The sequence below is a fragment of the Corvus kubaryi genome, unplaced genomic scaffold (genome assembly GCF_017639235.1).
Source record: "Corvus kubaryi isolate FWS band 111438036 unplaced genomic scaffold, C.kubaryi_AGA036_p1.0 136, whole genome shotgun sequence".
Taxonomy (NCBI): Eukaryota; Metazoa; Chordata; class Aves; order Passeriformes; family Corvidae; genus Corvus; species Corvus kubaryi.
The window spans coordinates 6628005-6645766 of record NW_024580670.1 but is presented as its reverse complement, the minus strand read 5'-3'; the positions used below and the strand labels follow the sequence as shown (position 1 = coordinate 6645766).

The window sequence follows — 17762 nt, the reverse complement described above, 5'->3', positions numbered from 1 at the left end:
GCAGTTGTAGTCATTTTCAAAAAAATATAGTGCAAAAAACCCGACCAACTTTTTAAATTACTTGTTTCGAAGTAAAATATCACAGAAACTTACAATTCAGTGTGTCTGCTCTGCAGACAGCTATCCATCATCAGTGTCATTCACAATCACACCAGAAACAGAATAAACCCCACAAAATCAGCCCAAATCCCGCAACAGCTTGTAAGTGTTTTTTCACACCATTCATAAAAATAGAATTGCACAAGGCCACTTCAAAACAGACAGAAAATCTACCCACACTGCCTGTTCCCTAGGAGAAATTCTGCTTTTCTGGCTTTTGCCAGCAGCTCAGTGGCAATGGAGCTGGGCAGAGTAGCTCCAGCTAGAGCAGCTGCAGAGCAGGACTCTGTGCTCTGCTGAAATTCAATCAACAAGTATCTCAAACTCCTTTGAATTCTTGCAATACAATCCTGAGTGGCTTGTAAAGGATTTCAAACAGGCTTCCTTGGCTTGCCTGGAAACAAGTACATACCTCACCTGCTCTTTTGTACATCGCATACAAAAAATTAAAGAATTTATTTTAGGCTTTTTGCCAGGGACAACACTGCCTCTGACACTGTAATGCTTTGGTAATGTGGATACTGTGTCCCCCAGCCAACACAAACAGGATACCTTATCGGTCTTGGCTGTTTTAAGTGCTCTTTCAGCAGCAGGGCATGAAGAAATGGAACCCACAAGTCAGAAAAAATGGTTGGGAGTCCCTTAAATGCAACTGTGCACTCAACATTTAGGAAAAGATTGTCCCAGGGCAGGACAAAGCTGATACCTACACCACGACCCACCCAAACCCCCATCTCAATGGTCTGGCTGCCCCTTGGTAGAGCTGCTGTGGGAACAGTGGGAGCAGCACAAACCATCACTCATCACCCCTGCTCTATCCCTACTACCATGGGGGTGAAAAGCTCAAAGAAAAAGTAGACCTGATTTTCCAAACACTTACACAAGTGTCTAATCTCACAGGGGTAAGAAAATAGGACAGCTGAAGTCATTGATGCCAAGCCAAGTGCACACTGCAGCATCCCCCTGAGCTGAGCTCCAGTGCACACAGCAGCCACCCACAACAAACCGCTCTGGGCACAGGGGCTGAAGGGCACTGACTGTCACTGAGGAACCTGGCAGGGAATGGCTTCTCCTTTCTGAACCTGTGACCAAATAAACACACAAAAATAAATTAAAAACAAGCTAATGATACCAACTGCTTTGTGAAAGGCTTTAAAATCAGCAAACAAACCCAACCTTTGATTTTTTTTCATCCCCTCTGCCGGGATGACAGTATCTTTGGGAAGCAGGTGACTCCTGCCCAACCCGAGGGACAGGCACAGATACCCTAGAGACAGCAGCACCCTTAGCCCTCCACAGGCCCTTAGGGAATCACCTCAGGAGCGCTGTGATGGAGTTGCACTGGTTGAATTTTGCCCATTTTAGCAGGTTCCCCACTGCAAAATGATGAATTTTCTAAAACCCTCCAGGACAGCACAATTCACCGTGGCAGTGGAAGGAAACATCAGCCTATTCAAGATAAGGCATTGCTATTCTCACATCTCCAAAACCTTTCAAATAAACATGCAAGGAAGTGGGGAATATCTGAATCCTAAAGGAGAGAGGCACAAAGCCTGTTATTCATGACAGGCAAAAGCTGGGAGTGTGTGTGTGCAAGAGACATAACCTATGAAAAATGCTGAAAACATATGGAAGGAATAATCTGTACTTTTTTTTTTGAAGCAGTAACAAATGTTTCAGAATTCGGTGTTATTCGTTCATGTGCTGTGTTACAAATATTATTGTTTCTGCTCTCTGGAGGAGGAGCTAGGCATCAAACTGGAGACCCAAAGGCACCCAGGGATGTATACAGGAGTCTACTGGGGTGTACCTCCCATGCGCAGCATCAGAGCTGGGGGAATGCAGACAAAGGCTGCAAACATACAGAATTTCTCACTCCTCATGCACAGCAATCTCCAGAGCACTAGGCACTGAACAAACACGCAAACAAAACAAACATCCACTGCCACAAGCAACTCCCTGCCTATAGTCAACAAAGCAGAGAAGGGAGTTGCAAAGCAACTTGTGCACCATCACCCAACAACATCAAGCACCACTGGGCATCTGGTCCACCACCTCATTTTGGGTCACCGTCCCATGACACACAGCTCTTTACCTTGTCCATAGGTTTTTGTGATCCAGTGGTCAATCACAACCCTTTGGGCTGATCACCTGGCATCTCCAGGCGGATCTCTCCTGAGAAGCTGAAGTTTGTCTCTGCAGATGCTCCCTGACCCAACAAGGCCAGATGAGATCAGACTTCAGTGGGACTGACTGCTGAAGATTACAGCAAGATACTGAGTTATGGAAATAAATAAATAAATCCTCTAAACAACTGTGTGCAGCAAAATTTGTTAATATGGGATATTACTGGATACTACATCAGGTAACATAAATTTGCCCTGGAAGTTAAAAGCCAGGCACTGTGTGCTGTACAAACACATACCACTGATATTAAGAGCATGACATGTGACAGCAACATATGAAGAGAAGCAGATCTCTTCCCAGGCAAAATGTGATTACAAGGGACAAAGATCACACGACGTATGCAAGCAAAAAGATGCTCCAAGAAAAGATATATGACATAATCTCACACTGAAACTAAAACCCTGGCAAACCAGTCTTTGTCTTTATGTCATGTTTATTACTACTTTTCAAATGCTTCTGCAAACCAGAAGAATAACTATGGCAACAAAGACTTCTCCAAAGGTTTTCATACTCTATTTTTAAAATTGTCTTCTCTGTCACAGCATCTGAGTTCCTTCCCTCAGAAACTGGCCGTATGCCACTGCCTCTGCAGGCTTTGCAAACCAGGTGGTACATCCCCCTTTCCTCAAACCAAAACTCAAACACCATACTGAAACCTGGGTGTCCTGCATCTATGTTTTTAGCTGGTGGGTTTGGAGAAAGCAGAGAGCAGGGAACAGTAAGGTCTGTTGAACTGCAAGAGTATTTTGCAAGGCTTTCTCCAGGAGCAAACCATGGTTCCGTGTGCTAAACACATGCGCCAATCTCCCAAAGGATCCGCTATTTTAACTGCGGCACTAAGGCTGCAATTTTACTTCAACCAGAGTAAATCTGAAATTAGTTCTTCACAGTAAGCTTAACAGCAGCAAAAGCCAACCATTTGTCACCTTTAAGGTTTTCATACTCACACTAATTGCACCAGGACTAGGTTATAAATTCCCTTCCCTGCTCCTAGACCACCTCCCTGGAAGGCTTTTCTCTACAAGACATTATGCAAAAGACACTCCTAATGGCTATTCATTCACCAAACTACAGTGACACCTTTATTTAATGCCAAAGCCTGTTAACAAGCTGAATGGCACACAGTTTAATGTAATGCAGATCTGATTAGAAAACAGCAACCAGGCTCCTAAGGAGTTCCATTTTTACTGAATTTGATTTCCCTTTTTCCACACAAAGCCACCTTTCAAGTATTGACCTGTATTAATGAGGATATGGTTATGTACACCACATTTCCATCCTCCAGACTGGAGCCCACACAGATGAACTCAGTCCTTCTGTACTTTGCTGACAACCCACCACAGCTAAAAGCGATGAGACGAGAGGAAGGAGTTGTTTTGCTGCTCAGGCCATGAGAAATTCAGGGTTTTACTGGTTATAGTTTGACAGCTGTGTCCTCATGGACTTCACGCCCAAGGGGGGTGGAATTTAATCTTCAGCCTTCTCAGATAAACCACTTACTTTCTCCTCTTTGGGGCTAAATGATTTAAAACTAAAAATTGAATTTCTGCCTTACAACAAAAGGCAGATATCTGTGGCGTGCAGAAGAGAGCTTTGAGGGGTAAGATGTAGGCTCTAGTTGGGCTCTAGTTTAACCGAGGTGTTTTCAATTCCTTGCTTCCACCAGATTAGCATTAAATAGGCTGGCACTCGTACAGGATAATTCACCCACTACCTTGAATGTGGGATTATAATTTCAGAGCAAAATTACGAAGATTCAAAAACAAACTTAAAAAAACAGGGACGTTACTTAATTATTTAACAATCCCCTTTCATCTTCTTTCTGCACATCACCTACAGTACAGAGACCAGGCTTATTCTGAAAACAGTTCTGCAGAGTATAATTTATTTTCAAGAGGTTTCCCTGTCTCAGGAAGCATGCCTGTGCTTCCAGGAATGATAAATTCAACGAATGTTCAGAGCCATCTCTGAGAAAAGTGGCTTTTAAGGCAACAAGCACAGGAATCTTCATCGTCTAACAAAGCAATCTGCCTGCTTGATGGAATGCCTGCACAGATGACGCCTAAAATCACAGGTAATTAGAAAATACACAGTCCAGCATAATTAGGTATAGACAATGCCTGTCTCAGCAATGGTTTCAGTGTCTGCAAGTTCATAAATTCTGTCTCCCTAAAGCGTTATCACCACTCGGCATCTTTGAAGCAAAACCGTTCAATTTACATTTATCAGCAAAACTCCGCTGTTTAAAGGATTATAAAAAGCCTTACAAATCTCTACTGGCCAATTGGTCCAGAATTATACCCCTAATCTGAGGATCTCCTTGCAAACCCTTGTTTTCTTTCTATCTCACTCTGCATGTTCAGGTGAGCAGCCCCACCAGTCAGTGGCTGCATCACCTCATGCACAGAGGGCACAGGCTCCTCAGCATGTTTTCAGCCTACAAAACTACTGTGAATAATTTGCCTGCTTATCTATTCCTGGCATTAATAGACCACTGGCTAGTAAAAAATGAACGCATTTCCTCTCTATTGTGTTCTGGCAAATAGGCTGCTTTTATTTGGCTTAATTGTGTAATTACTCTTATATCAGGCAATTAAATAGGAATGCCTGCAGGAGGGCTCTCAGCTCATCGAGTCCTGGTGTAAGGTCTAACCTGCTCAGCGGGATGCAAACCTGGAACATGAAGGCTGCAGTGCCTCTGGGGGCTGACCCCACCCATACCCAAAGGGTCCCCATCCTTCTCCTGCTCCAGGGAACATGACTACTTCTTCCCTGAGAGAAAGCTGCTGGAAAAATCCATACTGTTTTATCAAAAATTCTTTCCCATGTCTGGGGTTCCTCAGCAAAGGAGATGGTTATGGGTAGTCCTGGCAGGCTGGAGCCTCCTGCACATCGGGTTGGCAGGATCTGGCCAAGAGGCACAGTGTGCCAATGCAGAGGGCACAATCTGAAAAGAGCTGCAACATCCCTCTCATCTGACACTCCCCAGGCAGCTGGGTGCCCCGTCTTCTGGGCCATTTGGCATCTGGTGGGATGCTATAAAAATTCACTTAATTCTTCAAAAGCTACTGTACAGTTGTACCCTCTGACATAACAAAACATGAACCACAGCACCTCACAAGTCCTTGGAGCAAGGGAGAAATATTGTTGGTGACCATGGCTTTTCTTCTTATCCTTCATTTGAAAGATCTCCTTGACACTTTTAAGCATTACAAAGCACCTCTGAAGCGACACGAGGAAACCCGGGACAGCCTGAGAAAGCCCTGAAAAGGAGACAACTCCGGGGTGACCTTCTGAATCTGCCACATGTGTGTTAATAGATTTATATCATTGGGAGGGTGTCAAGAGACCATATCTCCTGCAGCCCAGGAGAAAGGGACACCTTCAGCTCCTGAAGGTTTGAGGTAGGACATGATACACCTGGATGTGGCATCAGCACCTGCAGAGGGCAGGCTGGAGGACCATGGCGAGCCCCACCTGCCGCTATGCATCCCTCAGGGCAGACCTCACCCTACGGAACCTGTCCTACCACACCCTGGGGCAAATGCCACAGGGAACAATGATTTGCAAGGCTGAACATTAAGATAGAACTCAGAAGGAATACATCAATCCCCCTCCTTGCTCTGAACCCAAGCTTTAATCTGGTGAGACACAGCTCTGAGAAGTAGGGCAGAGGCTGGGAGGAATGCCAAGCACAGCAGATGCTGTAGAAGAGGGTATACCCTGAAAAATAAGGTTAAAAGGTCGCCAAGGGCTCCCTGGCCTACTAAGACTGTGCACAGCTCCCAGAGCCCACAGCCCAGATTTAATATTACCAAGTCCCAGATCACCCATCAGCAGGAACTCATTTCGAGGCAGCAGAACATGGGGAGGGGAGAAAGAGCTGACCCAGGAGAAGGCCAGGGCTTGCTTTGCTTAGCAGGCACCAGTGCTGTCAGATTTGTAAAGAGACACAATAGAAACAGCCAAAAATACTTGTTCATTCCTACACACTCCCATCCATTTCAACAGCTAAATCTCTGCTTGGCATCACTGACAAGGGCTAAATCCAGTCACAGGGGAGGCAGGAGTTTCATGGAGCGGTTTGGTGCAGACTGCCAGAACCCCTTCAGCCCCGTTTTCCCCTTCCCACCCCACCCAGGTTGTCCCTGCCAGGTGAGGGCGGCTTCAGCCCCCGGCATGACCCAGAGCAGCAGGACGAGCCCCTGACCGCAGCGGGGAGGCTGCGAGTTGGTAATTACCAAACCAGTTACCCCAGTCCCGCATCTGGATTCTGCTGCGCCCCGCACCGGCGGCGGCCACGGCCACACCTGTGGGGCACACCTGTGTGGGGCTGACCGTGTCCCCAGAACGCCCACCCTGGGTGGGCAACACGCTTCGGACTAACACAAGCACTCCCAAAGTAGCCACATCTGCACCCCGGATGCGCACGGAACTGGGAGGGAGCCGCAAAACCCTGCGAAGGGAGAGCCAGGATGGGACCTGTCGTGGGGGGGACGGGGGCGATGGGCCGGAGGATAAGCGGGGCCTCGCCGGGCCTTACCTCCACTCGTGCAGGGCGAAGCCGGGGCACTGGTCCCCGCAGGTGTTGCAGGGCTGGCCCCGCTCCGGTTCCCCCGACGCCGTCAGCTGCAAGGAACGGCAGAGTCAGCGCCGGCTGCGGGACGAGGGGGACGGGAACAGGCACCCGGGAGATAAGGAAAGGGGCACGCCCGGGGGAAAGGCGCCCGCACGGCTGGGAGAGGGCAGGGGAAAGGCTGGAGGGGGGACGCACCCCAAGCAAGGGGCGCATGTGGACGGCGGGGACCCGCTCGGCGCCGGGGCGCAGCGGGAGCGGGCGGCGGAATGGAGCCACAGGTTGGAGCGGGGCGGGGAGAGAAGGGAGAGAGACCCCCCCGGCACTCACCGAATGGCTGGAGAGCCGCTTGCGGGAGCCGCGGCCGAACATGGCAGCGCTCCCGGCGCAGAGCCCGGCGCAGCCCAGCCCGAGTGCGCGGCAGCAGCGGCCGCCCCGGCCCGGCCTGGCCCGTCCCCCCCGGCGGCCGCCCCTCGGCCGCGCTCCCGCCCCTCACCCGCCCCTCGGCCCGGCAGGCACCGCCCCGGGAGGGACCGGCTCCCCCCGCCCCGTCCCGCTGTCATCGCTCCGCTCCGCAGTTAGCCGTGCTCCCCGAGCCCTTCGCGGCGCTTGCTGCGGTGCCGCCGGCCTCGGGAACGCCGCGCTCGGCCGGCTCTGGAGTGGGCAGTGCAATGTCCTCGGTACGCTCCACAGCTCGGGTGGTAGTAAAGAAGCTGAGCTCCCGAAGGACAGAGGTAGGGCTCAGCAGGGCTGAAGGGCGCACGCTGCGCTGTGCAGGGGGATTTTACTGGCCCAGGCAGGGAGCGAACATCCAGGGTTCCTGCAGGGCGTCTGATCCGCTCCTCAAGGAGAATAGGTTTAGTCCACAAACACCAGCAGGGTGTAGGGAAAAACACTGACGGGAAATATATTTGCAGCCTGAGAAGCTGGGCCGGGACACAGAGCACCTGTTACAGCTCCGGAGCTCACGGTCCTCCCAGAGCTGCTTGTGGGCTGGCAGGGCAGTGAGCCTGGGATCTGTGGGGCTGGGAGCTGTGAGCCTGGAATCCATGGGGCTGGGAGCTGTGAGCCTGGAATCCATGGGGCTGGTTAGCCTGGCATCCATGGGGCTGGGAGCCGTGGGGCTCCCAATGCATCAGCCCACTCTTTTCATATATACAATGCACTAAAAGCAATGCCCACAGCCAACAACCAGCCCGTGTCCCTGGGGTTTGCAATCAAACAGCACATCTGGCGCAAGGCAGAGCAAAATGAACCGTGGGGAGAGGGGGAGCAGCAAACGCTTCACAGAGCACAGGGCTCCTCAGAAACTCATCCCCAGTGGGGCTGGAGCAGCTTCGCCATTAGCATTTCACGGCTTCCCCCAGGGTTGTGGTTGTTTGCAGATCCTGTCAACTCCTTCCCTCCTTCCCTACCTCTTTGTTCCCTTGCCTTGCTGCCTTACAGCTGGTTAAAATGGTAAACCTTTGATTTTTTTTTTTTTTATCTAATCATTCTCATTTTTGTCAATTTTTCTCTCGTATCTTCCTCTCTGGGAGGCTGATATGAGGCTGGGAGCTGTGTAGATGAGGTGGCCTTTTGAAGAATCTCAGGCAAAAAGTTTTGGGGAGATTTTCACTCTTTCCTGTTGTAAATACTGTGCTTCCTTTAAAAAAACCCAAATAAAACAAACAAACCCAACCTACAGGAAAAAACCCCACACAGAGAACTTTGTCATGGAGAAAATTGCCTTTTCCACAGGCCTTCTTCATGGCACTGGGAAAATATTGAATGCTCCCTGCTCTGTTTTTCTGTGGTTGCTATTTTTACCTTTCCAAAACCCTCCAAGCTTCCCTCTATTGCTTGCTTCTGCTCATCATTTTCCTTCTTGGTTTCTCTCCCAGTTCCCAGCTCATACAGTGATGCATGAATATATTATAAACTCTCAAGAGAAGAGGTGATCTCTCTAAGTACACATTTCATCACACAGTGGGCAACTGGTTGCAGACTGGGGTTTGACCTCATGTTGAAACATCTCCACCTGCAACCTGTATCCAATGTTGAATAAATTATGGGGGTGCTGAGTTACTGTTATCTCTACTGAAGGACAATGGGATTTCAGGGAACGGGCGTCATGCAAGAGAGGGCCTGAAAATCTCCAGCACTTCGGGTGTCTTGCATAAGATTCAGAATATTTAAAACTCCAATTAAAACTGCTGAAATAAAAGCAGTATTAGATACAGGACTTACAACAAGATTCGACGTGCTGTGGGAAATGCTTTAAAGGTGACCTGCAAATCCTCTTTAATTGCTCTGCTTTTGCAAGAGATGCTATGTGCCCTCAATAAAAGGGCTGGTGAGGACATCTGCTATGAGTTTAAAACAGCAAAACTAAGTCAAAGTTGGAGGGTAAATTCCTGGGAGGTGTGGCTGTACTGAATCACAGCTCCAGTCTTCTGATGAAGATGCAGGTCCTAAATTGCTACCTAAAACAAGGCAGGCTGGTCCCCTCCCTCCATCCCAAGCTGTCCATGAAGCTACCAAACTTCCCTGTCACCCTGCACGCTTGTATCCTCCAGGCTCATGCCAGCAGATACTGCAGGCACAGGGGGTGACTCCTTAATACACAAGCAAAAGGCAGGGGAGGTTCTGAGCATCAAGACTTGCATCAACATGTTCAGAAGAGGGAAGATGAGGGCTCAGCCTGGGAGAGCAGAAGATGCAGATAAGAGGGGTGAGGGGTGCTCACTGCTTCTGCTCTGGTGTGCCTGCAGAGGGATCTGGGGAAATCAAGTCCAAATAGAGCCATAAAAATGTTCAGGTAGCACAGACCCCAGTGAAGTTGGGTCCTTAGGGACTCCTGGTCACCTAAATATCTCATGGGGACAGCAATTTCTCTCTGGCCTGAGACATCCAGGATAAATGAAGGGCTATTCAGGAGGACTCCATCCACATTTTAGGGATGCTCAGATGCTGCATCTACATAAGGAAACAGCCAGGCCAGAACATCATTTCTGGGATGCATTTGGAAAAGGGAGAGGATACGTTATCTCATTGGCCTGAATGCTCCTCTTCTCTTTCCTCCCCCAGAAAAGCTGCCAAGAGTAAAGATCTCTCAGGAAATAAACTCCCACTCCTTTGTTCTCACCATGTGCAAAGGGGATGATGCACCATCCTGGCATGGCTGGGTGGGCAGGGGACAGCAACACAGCTCCAGCCCTACCTGTGCTACCATGGGAGCTACTTTCAAAAGGGGATTTTGCATTATTATTTTTATAAACATGGAGATCTTAATCTTGAGTGGAGGCAGACTCAGCTTGGAGGTGGGGGGTGTCAAATACTGCTGTCAAATAGGCTCAGAAACAGACACACATGTATAATACATGCCAGACAGTTTGTCTGACAAATTATTGTTTCTGCTGTCACTTAAATAGTTCCATACGTCATCCTCCCCTCCCATTTGTTTCAAACAAACCTGCCTAGGGATGACTCTCCTTCCAGCCCTTCTCATGACTAAACCTGTTTAAAACCCAATTTGCTCCATTCATGCACTGTGAGTTGGACCCATTTCCCTTTTGAAGTCATGGATGCCCAAAAGGAGGGAAATGACAGGCATGCTCTTTGTGTTCTGCTCCCTGTTGTACCTGATACTACAGAAATAATTATGATGAAAATCATAGAGCTCAGGGAAAGGTAAAATGCAGCTCCTGTGCTAGCTTTTGGTCACAAGGTAGGTGGAGCAGGGACTGGCATGGGATAGATCTGTGCAGGAGAACAGCCCAGGATGCCAGGCAGAGCTGTCATTAGGGGTCTGATCTCCTGGTGACCTCTGTCCCATCTGGGACACCAGCATGTGCAATAGCAGCAGTGACTTGTGTCCAAGCCCAGTGGGCAGCCCTTACCACCCAGGAAGAGGAGCTGCAGGTCCACAGCAGTAACTGCAGCCAGGGGATGGGACATATGGGGACAACTTGTGCCACCAAAGACTGTGGAAAGTTTGCCTCCAGTTCTGGTCCAGCAATTCTGGATGGGAGTTAGCTGGCAGACAACACACTCTTGTGTGTGAAGCCAGGAAAATTTGCTAGCCTTTCCAGGAAAGTGCCCGTGCCTCTTCTATCCTGCAAACCCTGCCCCATGTGAGGAAATCACCTCCAAAATACTCGCATGCAGAAAGCTCTCAGCATCCCTCCATCAGCTCTGACACCCCTGTGCCTTTCACAGTCCAGCCCTGACCACCAGCACCAAGGCAGGGGTAGCACCAACAGAAAGCACCGGAGTAAGGCAGAAAGCAGCTCTCATTTTGATGCTGGACCCATCCATTTCTCCCCTCTGTGATGCCAAGGTGAATTTGGCTGTTACAGACCAAGTCAGTCCCCTCGTGGTTCCTCCTGCCAGCAGCCTGTGCAGGTGAATTACAGCTTAACATGAATCCTGTCTCCATCTAGAATCCTGAAGGTAATAAATGTCTGACTGTTATTAGGAAGTTATTGTCTGAAGCCTTTCAAACAGCAAAAGGAGGACTTAAAAATACTTCTAAGTGCCATAGCTGCTGAAGGAGCGTGCTGGGGACCAGGCATCTAATTTGCTGCATCGTTCCTCCACCAAGCCTCCTTCTTCCTGGGTAAATGTGCCCCCATGAGAATCTTTTAGGAGTTTTCGGTGTTTCTGCTCATTCTGGCTCCAAGATTTGCAATTACTGCAGGCAGAAAACGCTGTGCATAAACCAAACCCCAGTTTGAAGTGGGGATATGGAATTTCAATCTGTGCTGTGCATAACAGGAACCCAGGCCGGGATGAATCATGCTATGTTACTTCGGTTTTAAATTTTTTTTGCACTGCGTAGGTTTTTCTGGGGCATATTCCATCAGGCACATAATGGTCAGATTCACCCTGAATGTTTATTACATGGTTTCTTTGCAGTACACACACTTCAGATGTCACAAATGGCAACAAAGCGGCCTTAGCAACTTAACAAAGCCTCCTACGAGTTCTGTAGATCACCATACATTTTCTGAGTGCTCTTTATCACAATCATTTGACTACTACTTTTTTTGTTAGATTTCTCTGTTCTGAGGTATTTTGATTAAAACTGTACTGAGTAATTTCACCATTTTTCTTTCATCAATACACTAATTTGTAAATATCCCAGGAATTTTTTTTTTGTGTCCTCCCACCCAGGAATGCAAATGGCCATTATGTGCTCCCCAAGGTATCTCCAAATAACCCTTCTCCTTTTAACCTTAGGATTTTATTGAGTTAGTTGCTAGGTAACTGAGTAAGATTTATAGTCATCTATTGTTAATTTTCAAGGCGCTCTTCAATTTCCCTGTAAATAGCATTTGGAAGTTGGAGTCCACACCAGCAAAAACTTGGAGCCCAGTCCCACTCTGTGGAGGGGAGCACCTGCTATGAAATGCAGAGCCAAGTGGATACATAAAACTTACCACCCCCCCAAAAGGGATCTATTCCTCTCAGACTGGGCAGGCTGGGCATTGCTGCGGTGTTGGAGGGACCCTGGGCACCCTGGCCTCTGATGCCAGCATGGCAGTGTCACAGGCTGTGCATCCCCCTTCCCTCCCTCCTGCCCCTTTCCAGCCCTCTCCTCATCCTTCTGGCTGTTGCTTCACGAAATGAAATGACAGTGCTGCAGCTTTTCCCAGAACTGTATTTCTCTGCTGTCAATCTCAGGGGTCCCCCAGTGCAGCTCTCCCTGCCTCTCTGACAAGGAGGGGCTGTGGGGAGGTGGGGGATGGCCCCGTTCCACAGTTCACGTGGTTGCTTAATGCCTTTCTGTTTGAGGCTAAACAAAGCAGTCAGGTGGGACTCAGCCAATTTGCACACAAACATCCTTGCACTATACCAACAAGTAATTTTCTACTATCCCCCCTCACTCCCTGCAGCTCTCTTTTGGTGCAGCAGAATTATTTGCGTTACGCTGTAAATTCACATTTCTGCCATGCTACTTTGACTTTTCAGGACCATTTATGAAGATAAAGAAAAACAAACCAATTTGGGGTAACTGGCAAAGAGGCAGGTGTCAGTGGGCCTGGCAGGAGGTGAGCTGGTAGGAGAGAAGCCATCCTGCCCTTCCCTTGCCATGGCACTGGAAGTGTCACAGATGTCCTGCACTCCCTCACATTAATCATTCATTTGCCACCCTGCAGGTGGAAAGGTCCTTTTACTCGTGTTTTTAAAGCTGCTTTATTGTCTCTTTTCATTGGGAGAAAAAGAAAAGAGTCTTTAATTACTTACAGTTTTACAGGGTTGAAACCTGCTTATAAATAGGGGAGAGAAGTGCCTGGCAAAACCAGGCCGCTGGTGGTAGCTCAGATCACAAGAAATTAGGTAGCTGGTCAAAGGGAAAATTCAGAAAACTTTGTCTGTGGCCCTGAGATGCCAGAAATTGTTTCTTTTCTGGACACCAATGTTGTCAGGTTTTATATTGTTGCTGTTTTAGCCTGCTGGAGCCACCAGTTCTTTAGCCAAGGCAAACAGCCCAGGACATACCTTCTGTCAAAAGCTTCTGATTCTCCCAAGTTAAGTGCTGCCATACATTTAAGTTCTTGAAAGGCTCAAGCCATTGGGAATGATCAGATGGGAAAATGCCATTAGTGAAATCTGAATGCCAGTCATACCTGGAAAGCTTCATATACCATTTGCACAATGTGGAGGAAAGCTGAAGAGGAGGATATACTCAGGTTAACTTGGGCACCAGCCTCTCCCAGGCAGGCAGGCAGCTCTCAGGGGTTATACCAGGTGAGGTCTGCACCAGCACAAGGCACACCCACTGCATTTTTCCACACAGAGCAGGATGAAGCTGTCGGTGTTGACAAGAGCTGTTGAAATGACTTGAGGACACCCCACTTCATGCAATTCAGTCAGCAGAATTCAGAAATATCTCTAAAAAGTGGATATGAAGGGCATCACCTCTGCATTTGCCCTTCCTGAATGGAGCAGCAGCTCAAGTGAGAGTCAGCACAGTGATCTGCTGGGGTTTCCTTAGATCACCTGTACCACTGATCAGGGTGGACTGTCCGCCTGAGACACGTGGATTTGAGGAGACATGGCATGCTCAGGGATACCCTGGGAGGAGAACGGTGAAGGAGAGACAGACGTTGAGCCCCAGCACAGACAAGAAGAAAGGCCATTGCCTCCTGCTCCCACAGACAAGGCTCAGACTCACCGTGCTGCTCCTGTGCTGCCAGGAAACAAACCTCCATGGCCTCTGCTGCCCTACAATTCCTTTCAGCAGCTCGTGGTTTGTTATTCTAGGTGTCAGTTGTTTGCCAGTTCAGCTATGCTGCATTTTCTGAAGCAGGGAAAGATTGCCACAGTTGTGTACCTGCTTGTTCTAAGCTCTGGCAAGGCGTCAGCCCCAGTGGGAAGTGCAGAGCTTCATGCTCCCACTACTACGCATCTGGATCCTGCTCCAAAGGGCTACTCAAACCTGGAACCAAGCTGAGAAGTCTTGGGAAGTCCAAGCCATGCATGAGGCCACAGCTCCAGCCTCTGGCAGCATCTGGTACCTGCTTGCATCGTCTGCTGCAGGAGGCCTTGCTCCCACCTGCCAGGGGTGGTTTGGAGGCACCACTTGTATTTACCGCTACTTGTATTTGCCAGTAACAGTGACTAACCTGGACATGTCTGTTCTTGCCAGTCAGTTTGCAGGGAGCCATTCCCACTTCCTTACTCCTGGGTGCGGGAGCAATGAAAGCGTTTCACAGTCAATGCTCCTTTCTGTGTGGGGCTGGGGAAGGCAGGCAGTGAGCAGTGAATAGCTTCAAAGAGGAAGGTCAGCAAGCCATCGAGGACGGATTAGAAACGGACAATGCAGGAAAGACCTGATTAATTTAATTGCTCCTCCGAAATGTAGTTGCAGACTAAAGAAGGATGAAGAAATTATAAGCATATGAATGGAGCCAAGTAATGGTTTTGAGAGAGAATATGCAGAACCCTGCCTCCCCCTGCACCCTCTGTCCCACATACAAAGGGTTTTGTATTCAGAGATTACTCCAGACTTCTGGCTCTTCTTCTCATGCTCTCTCTTCAGAAATGGAGACACTGACTACCAACAAATGTTTAAGTAGCTGCAGCTTGATCTTGCTGCTGGCAGCTCAGACTGAGCATTAGAGTCAGGCATGTGCAAGTCTGTGAGGAGATGTAATGTGGAAACCATTCTGCTCCCAGCAGAACTGAGTTTTTCATGGGGGAAATGGATTGATGGCCATGGCCTCAGCCTCTGCACTTCATATCCTGCCTTGAAGGACCTGGATCAGCTTCACAAAGGAGAAATGCATTTCTACCTTCCCTTGCTTAAAATGGTACCTACATCAGATCTTCTTGTACTTACAGTCAACAGATCACATCTCCAAACACTTCAGAACCAATATTTATAACTAGAGAGAGGCATAAGTAATTTCAAGGAGAAACTCACAGGTTTGTTGTTGTTCTTGGTTTGTTTTTTGTTGTTTTTTTTTTTTTTTAATTGGAAGAAACAAACAAAAGAAACCTCCCCAGGAAATGAAGTATAACAGACATTTGGGTTAGGTCAAAATACTATCCTTCTTTTCTTCGTTTTTTTTTTTTTTCCCAAATCTGTACTTTATGTTTGCTAATATAAAATAGCTGAAAAATTAAGCCAGCTTTGAAGTGGAAATTCAGACTCTTCTATGAAGGCTGAAATAAGAAGAATGCTTCTTAGCATTCTTCATCTCGCTATTGCAAAGAGAGGTCAAAAACTTGCCAACTAATCTGCTTCTGGAAGGCTACAATTCCAATTGCCTGGATCACTTCACAGGCGAAAATACTTGGAAAATATTGGAGCGAGACTGACAGGCACCACTTTTGGTCATCAGCTTCTTCCTCCTTCTCAATGCAAGCCGGAGAGCTGCCTCCAGGAATTTGTACCGCAAAGGGACTCATCCCCTCCCACTACGTGACCAGCACTGCAAAGGGTTGTGACTTCTGGATGAACTCAAACACGTCTCTTACAACGACCTGATTGAAAGAGTTCTCCATTTGAAGAGTTCAAGTGATGGGAGAACTTAACACATGAGCTGAGCCACTTCAGCTGTTAATGACTCCTGGGTTGGGTTGAATTTCTGTGCCTTTGCCTGGTAATGGGAGAAGTGCTCTTCCCCTGACAGAATGCTTTCTTCTGAGTCAGCCCTCAATCATCTGTTTGAGGAGTTGTGTTGGAAAGACACAGTAGACCAAGCCTCTCTTCACTCTTCAATATGAATTTCAAAGTGAGGTTATGAAGAAAGGAAGGAAAGGAATCAAATGTCCTGATTTAGGACTAATTCCTTGTGACGTTCCTTTCCAACAGCCTTCAACAAAATGCATTTTATTTTTCTATACAGGAAAAATGCCCATCATTGGGGCAGAAGGCCAAAGAGAGAAAGCAATCACCTCTGTCTCTGAAGCTGCACAACGAGGCTGAAGAAGAGCGCTGCAATTGTCATAGAACCTCAGCATTAAGCACACAGAACCTAAGCACTGAAAGTGTTAAAACGACCTTTCATTATACAGGGCTTTGTCAGGAAAATCCACAAACGCCAAAGGTTTATGTCCAAAAAGGAGACAGAGTTGTCCTTCAACTTTATTTGAATAAAGGGAGGGAGTCCGCCGGGGCACGCACCTGCGAGGTTTTCTCCCTCGGGATTTTGGAGGGCACAGCCTCCCTTTTATCCCAAACTCCCGGTCGCATGCTGCCCTCTTCCCTTCCCCACTGGGTGAGGTACTAGGAAGGTACAGCCTTCCTGAACCGCCTACCACATATACCCCCTTGAACCTACTGTTTTACCCCAAAGTTCAGAAGTTCGGGCTTCTGCAGACCCATGCCTATTTCAGAAGTCAAACTGTCTGGGCTCTGCAACAACCTGCTGCCCAAAGTCAGTAGAGACATTAAGACCCATTTTAAAGACTTTAACACCCGTACCTTCACTATTTGTAAAGACATTAGCACACATCTTTCCTCTCAGCTGGAAGGTTAAATACAATTCAAGGTCTGTATATGCATTCCACAGCAGCTCACTTTTAAAGTCTTTGTAATCATTTATTAAGGATAAATGATAGAAAAGACACTTTTAAGAGATTGATAATTTAAAATAAGATTTGAACTTTTGAAATACTGCATGTTCTGTTTTCTCCATCTGACAGTGTTTCAGACAGCACAAGGGAGGAAAACATAGAAGCTGGAAAAGGCTGGAGCTGCCAGCACTAAGAGATCGGCAGCATTTTCTGAGACAAAGCATGAGGAACATACAAGGGAGGACAGAAATTGCAACTTCTTCACTCTCACCTGCAGTATCTGGGGCAGTGGTGTTGTAAGACTGGTTGCACTTCAACACTTGATTGACATCCTGGGAGGTGGTCCCTACAATTGCTTCCTTTTAAACCAAATTTCTCCTGCCTGAATTTTCTCATATATTTGATATTATTTTCTCCAATTTAGAAAAGTTGATTTTTTTTTTCCACATTTCTTTCCATAGCACTTTCCATAAGTGGTATGGACCAGGCCCATTATCCCAGCTCACCCTTCAAAAACAATTGCAAAATGAACTGTTTATCTCCCTTATATCCTATGGCAAAGGATGTCCCTGGTCTTTGAAGGCAGCACCACCCAGTCACCAGACATATCTGAACAACGCATGGGGCACCTCTGAGATGTGCTTGTGTATATTTTGCACCTTGGGGCAGTCCTCTCTGGACAGAAATTTGGGAGCATCACTCTCTCCAACTAGCAGGACATGAGTGGATGGTCATAGCCATTCTCCAAGGTGGTCCCTGGTCCACAGACTCCAACATCGATTTGGGGCAGGGCTCCATATAAGCAACGTTCTTCCCATCCCTGATTCCTTTGGCATGGGACAATCAAACAAGGAACCCAAACCTTGGAAATAAACACCAGCACAGAAAA

The 17762-nt window shown here is 47.9% G+C and overlaps 1 protein-coding gene across 2 annotated transcripts in view; it reads right to left on the bottom strand.

Annotated features, from left to right (window-relative positions):
- PRICKLE2 (prickle planar cell polarity protein 2) overlaps positions 1–7302 on the bottom strand; it is a 108557-nt gene extending 101255 nt beyond the window's left edge. Inside the window, exons 1-2 of one of the 2 annotated variants that reach the window (XM_042014970.1) lie at positions 7193–7302; positions 6830–6915 (exon numbers count right to left, since the gene is read on the bottom strand). In XM_042014970.1, coding sequence (XP_041870904.1) covers positions 6830–6915; positions 7193–7234 — 128 coding nt within the window. In that variant the 5' untranslated portion in view covers positions 7235–7302. Of the gene's footprint in view, positions 1–6829; positions 6916–7192 lie in introns of those variants that run through there. The other variant, XM_042015003.1, reaches the window with a different exon arrangement.
- Positions 7303–17762: the final 10460 nt, after the last annotated feature.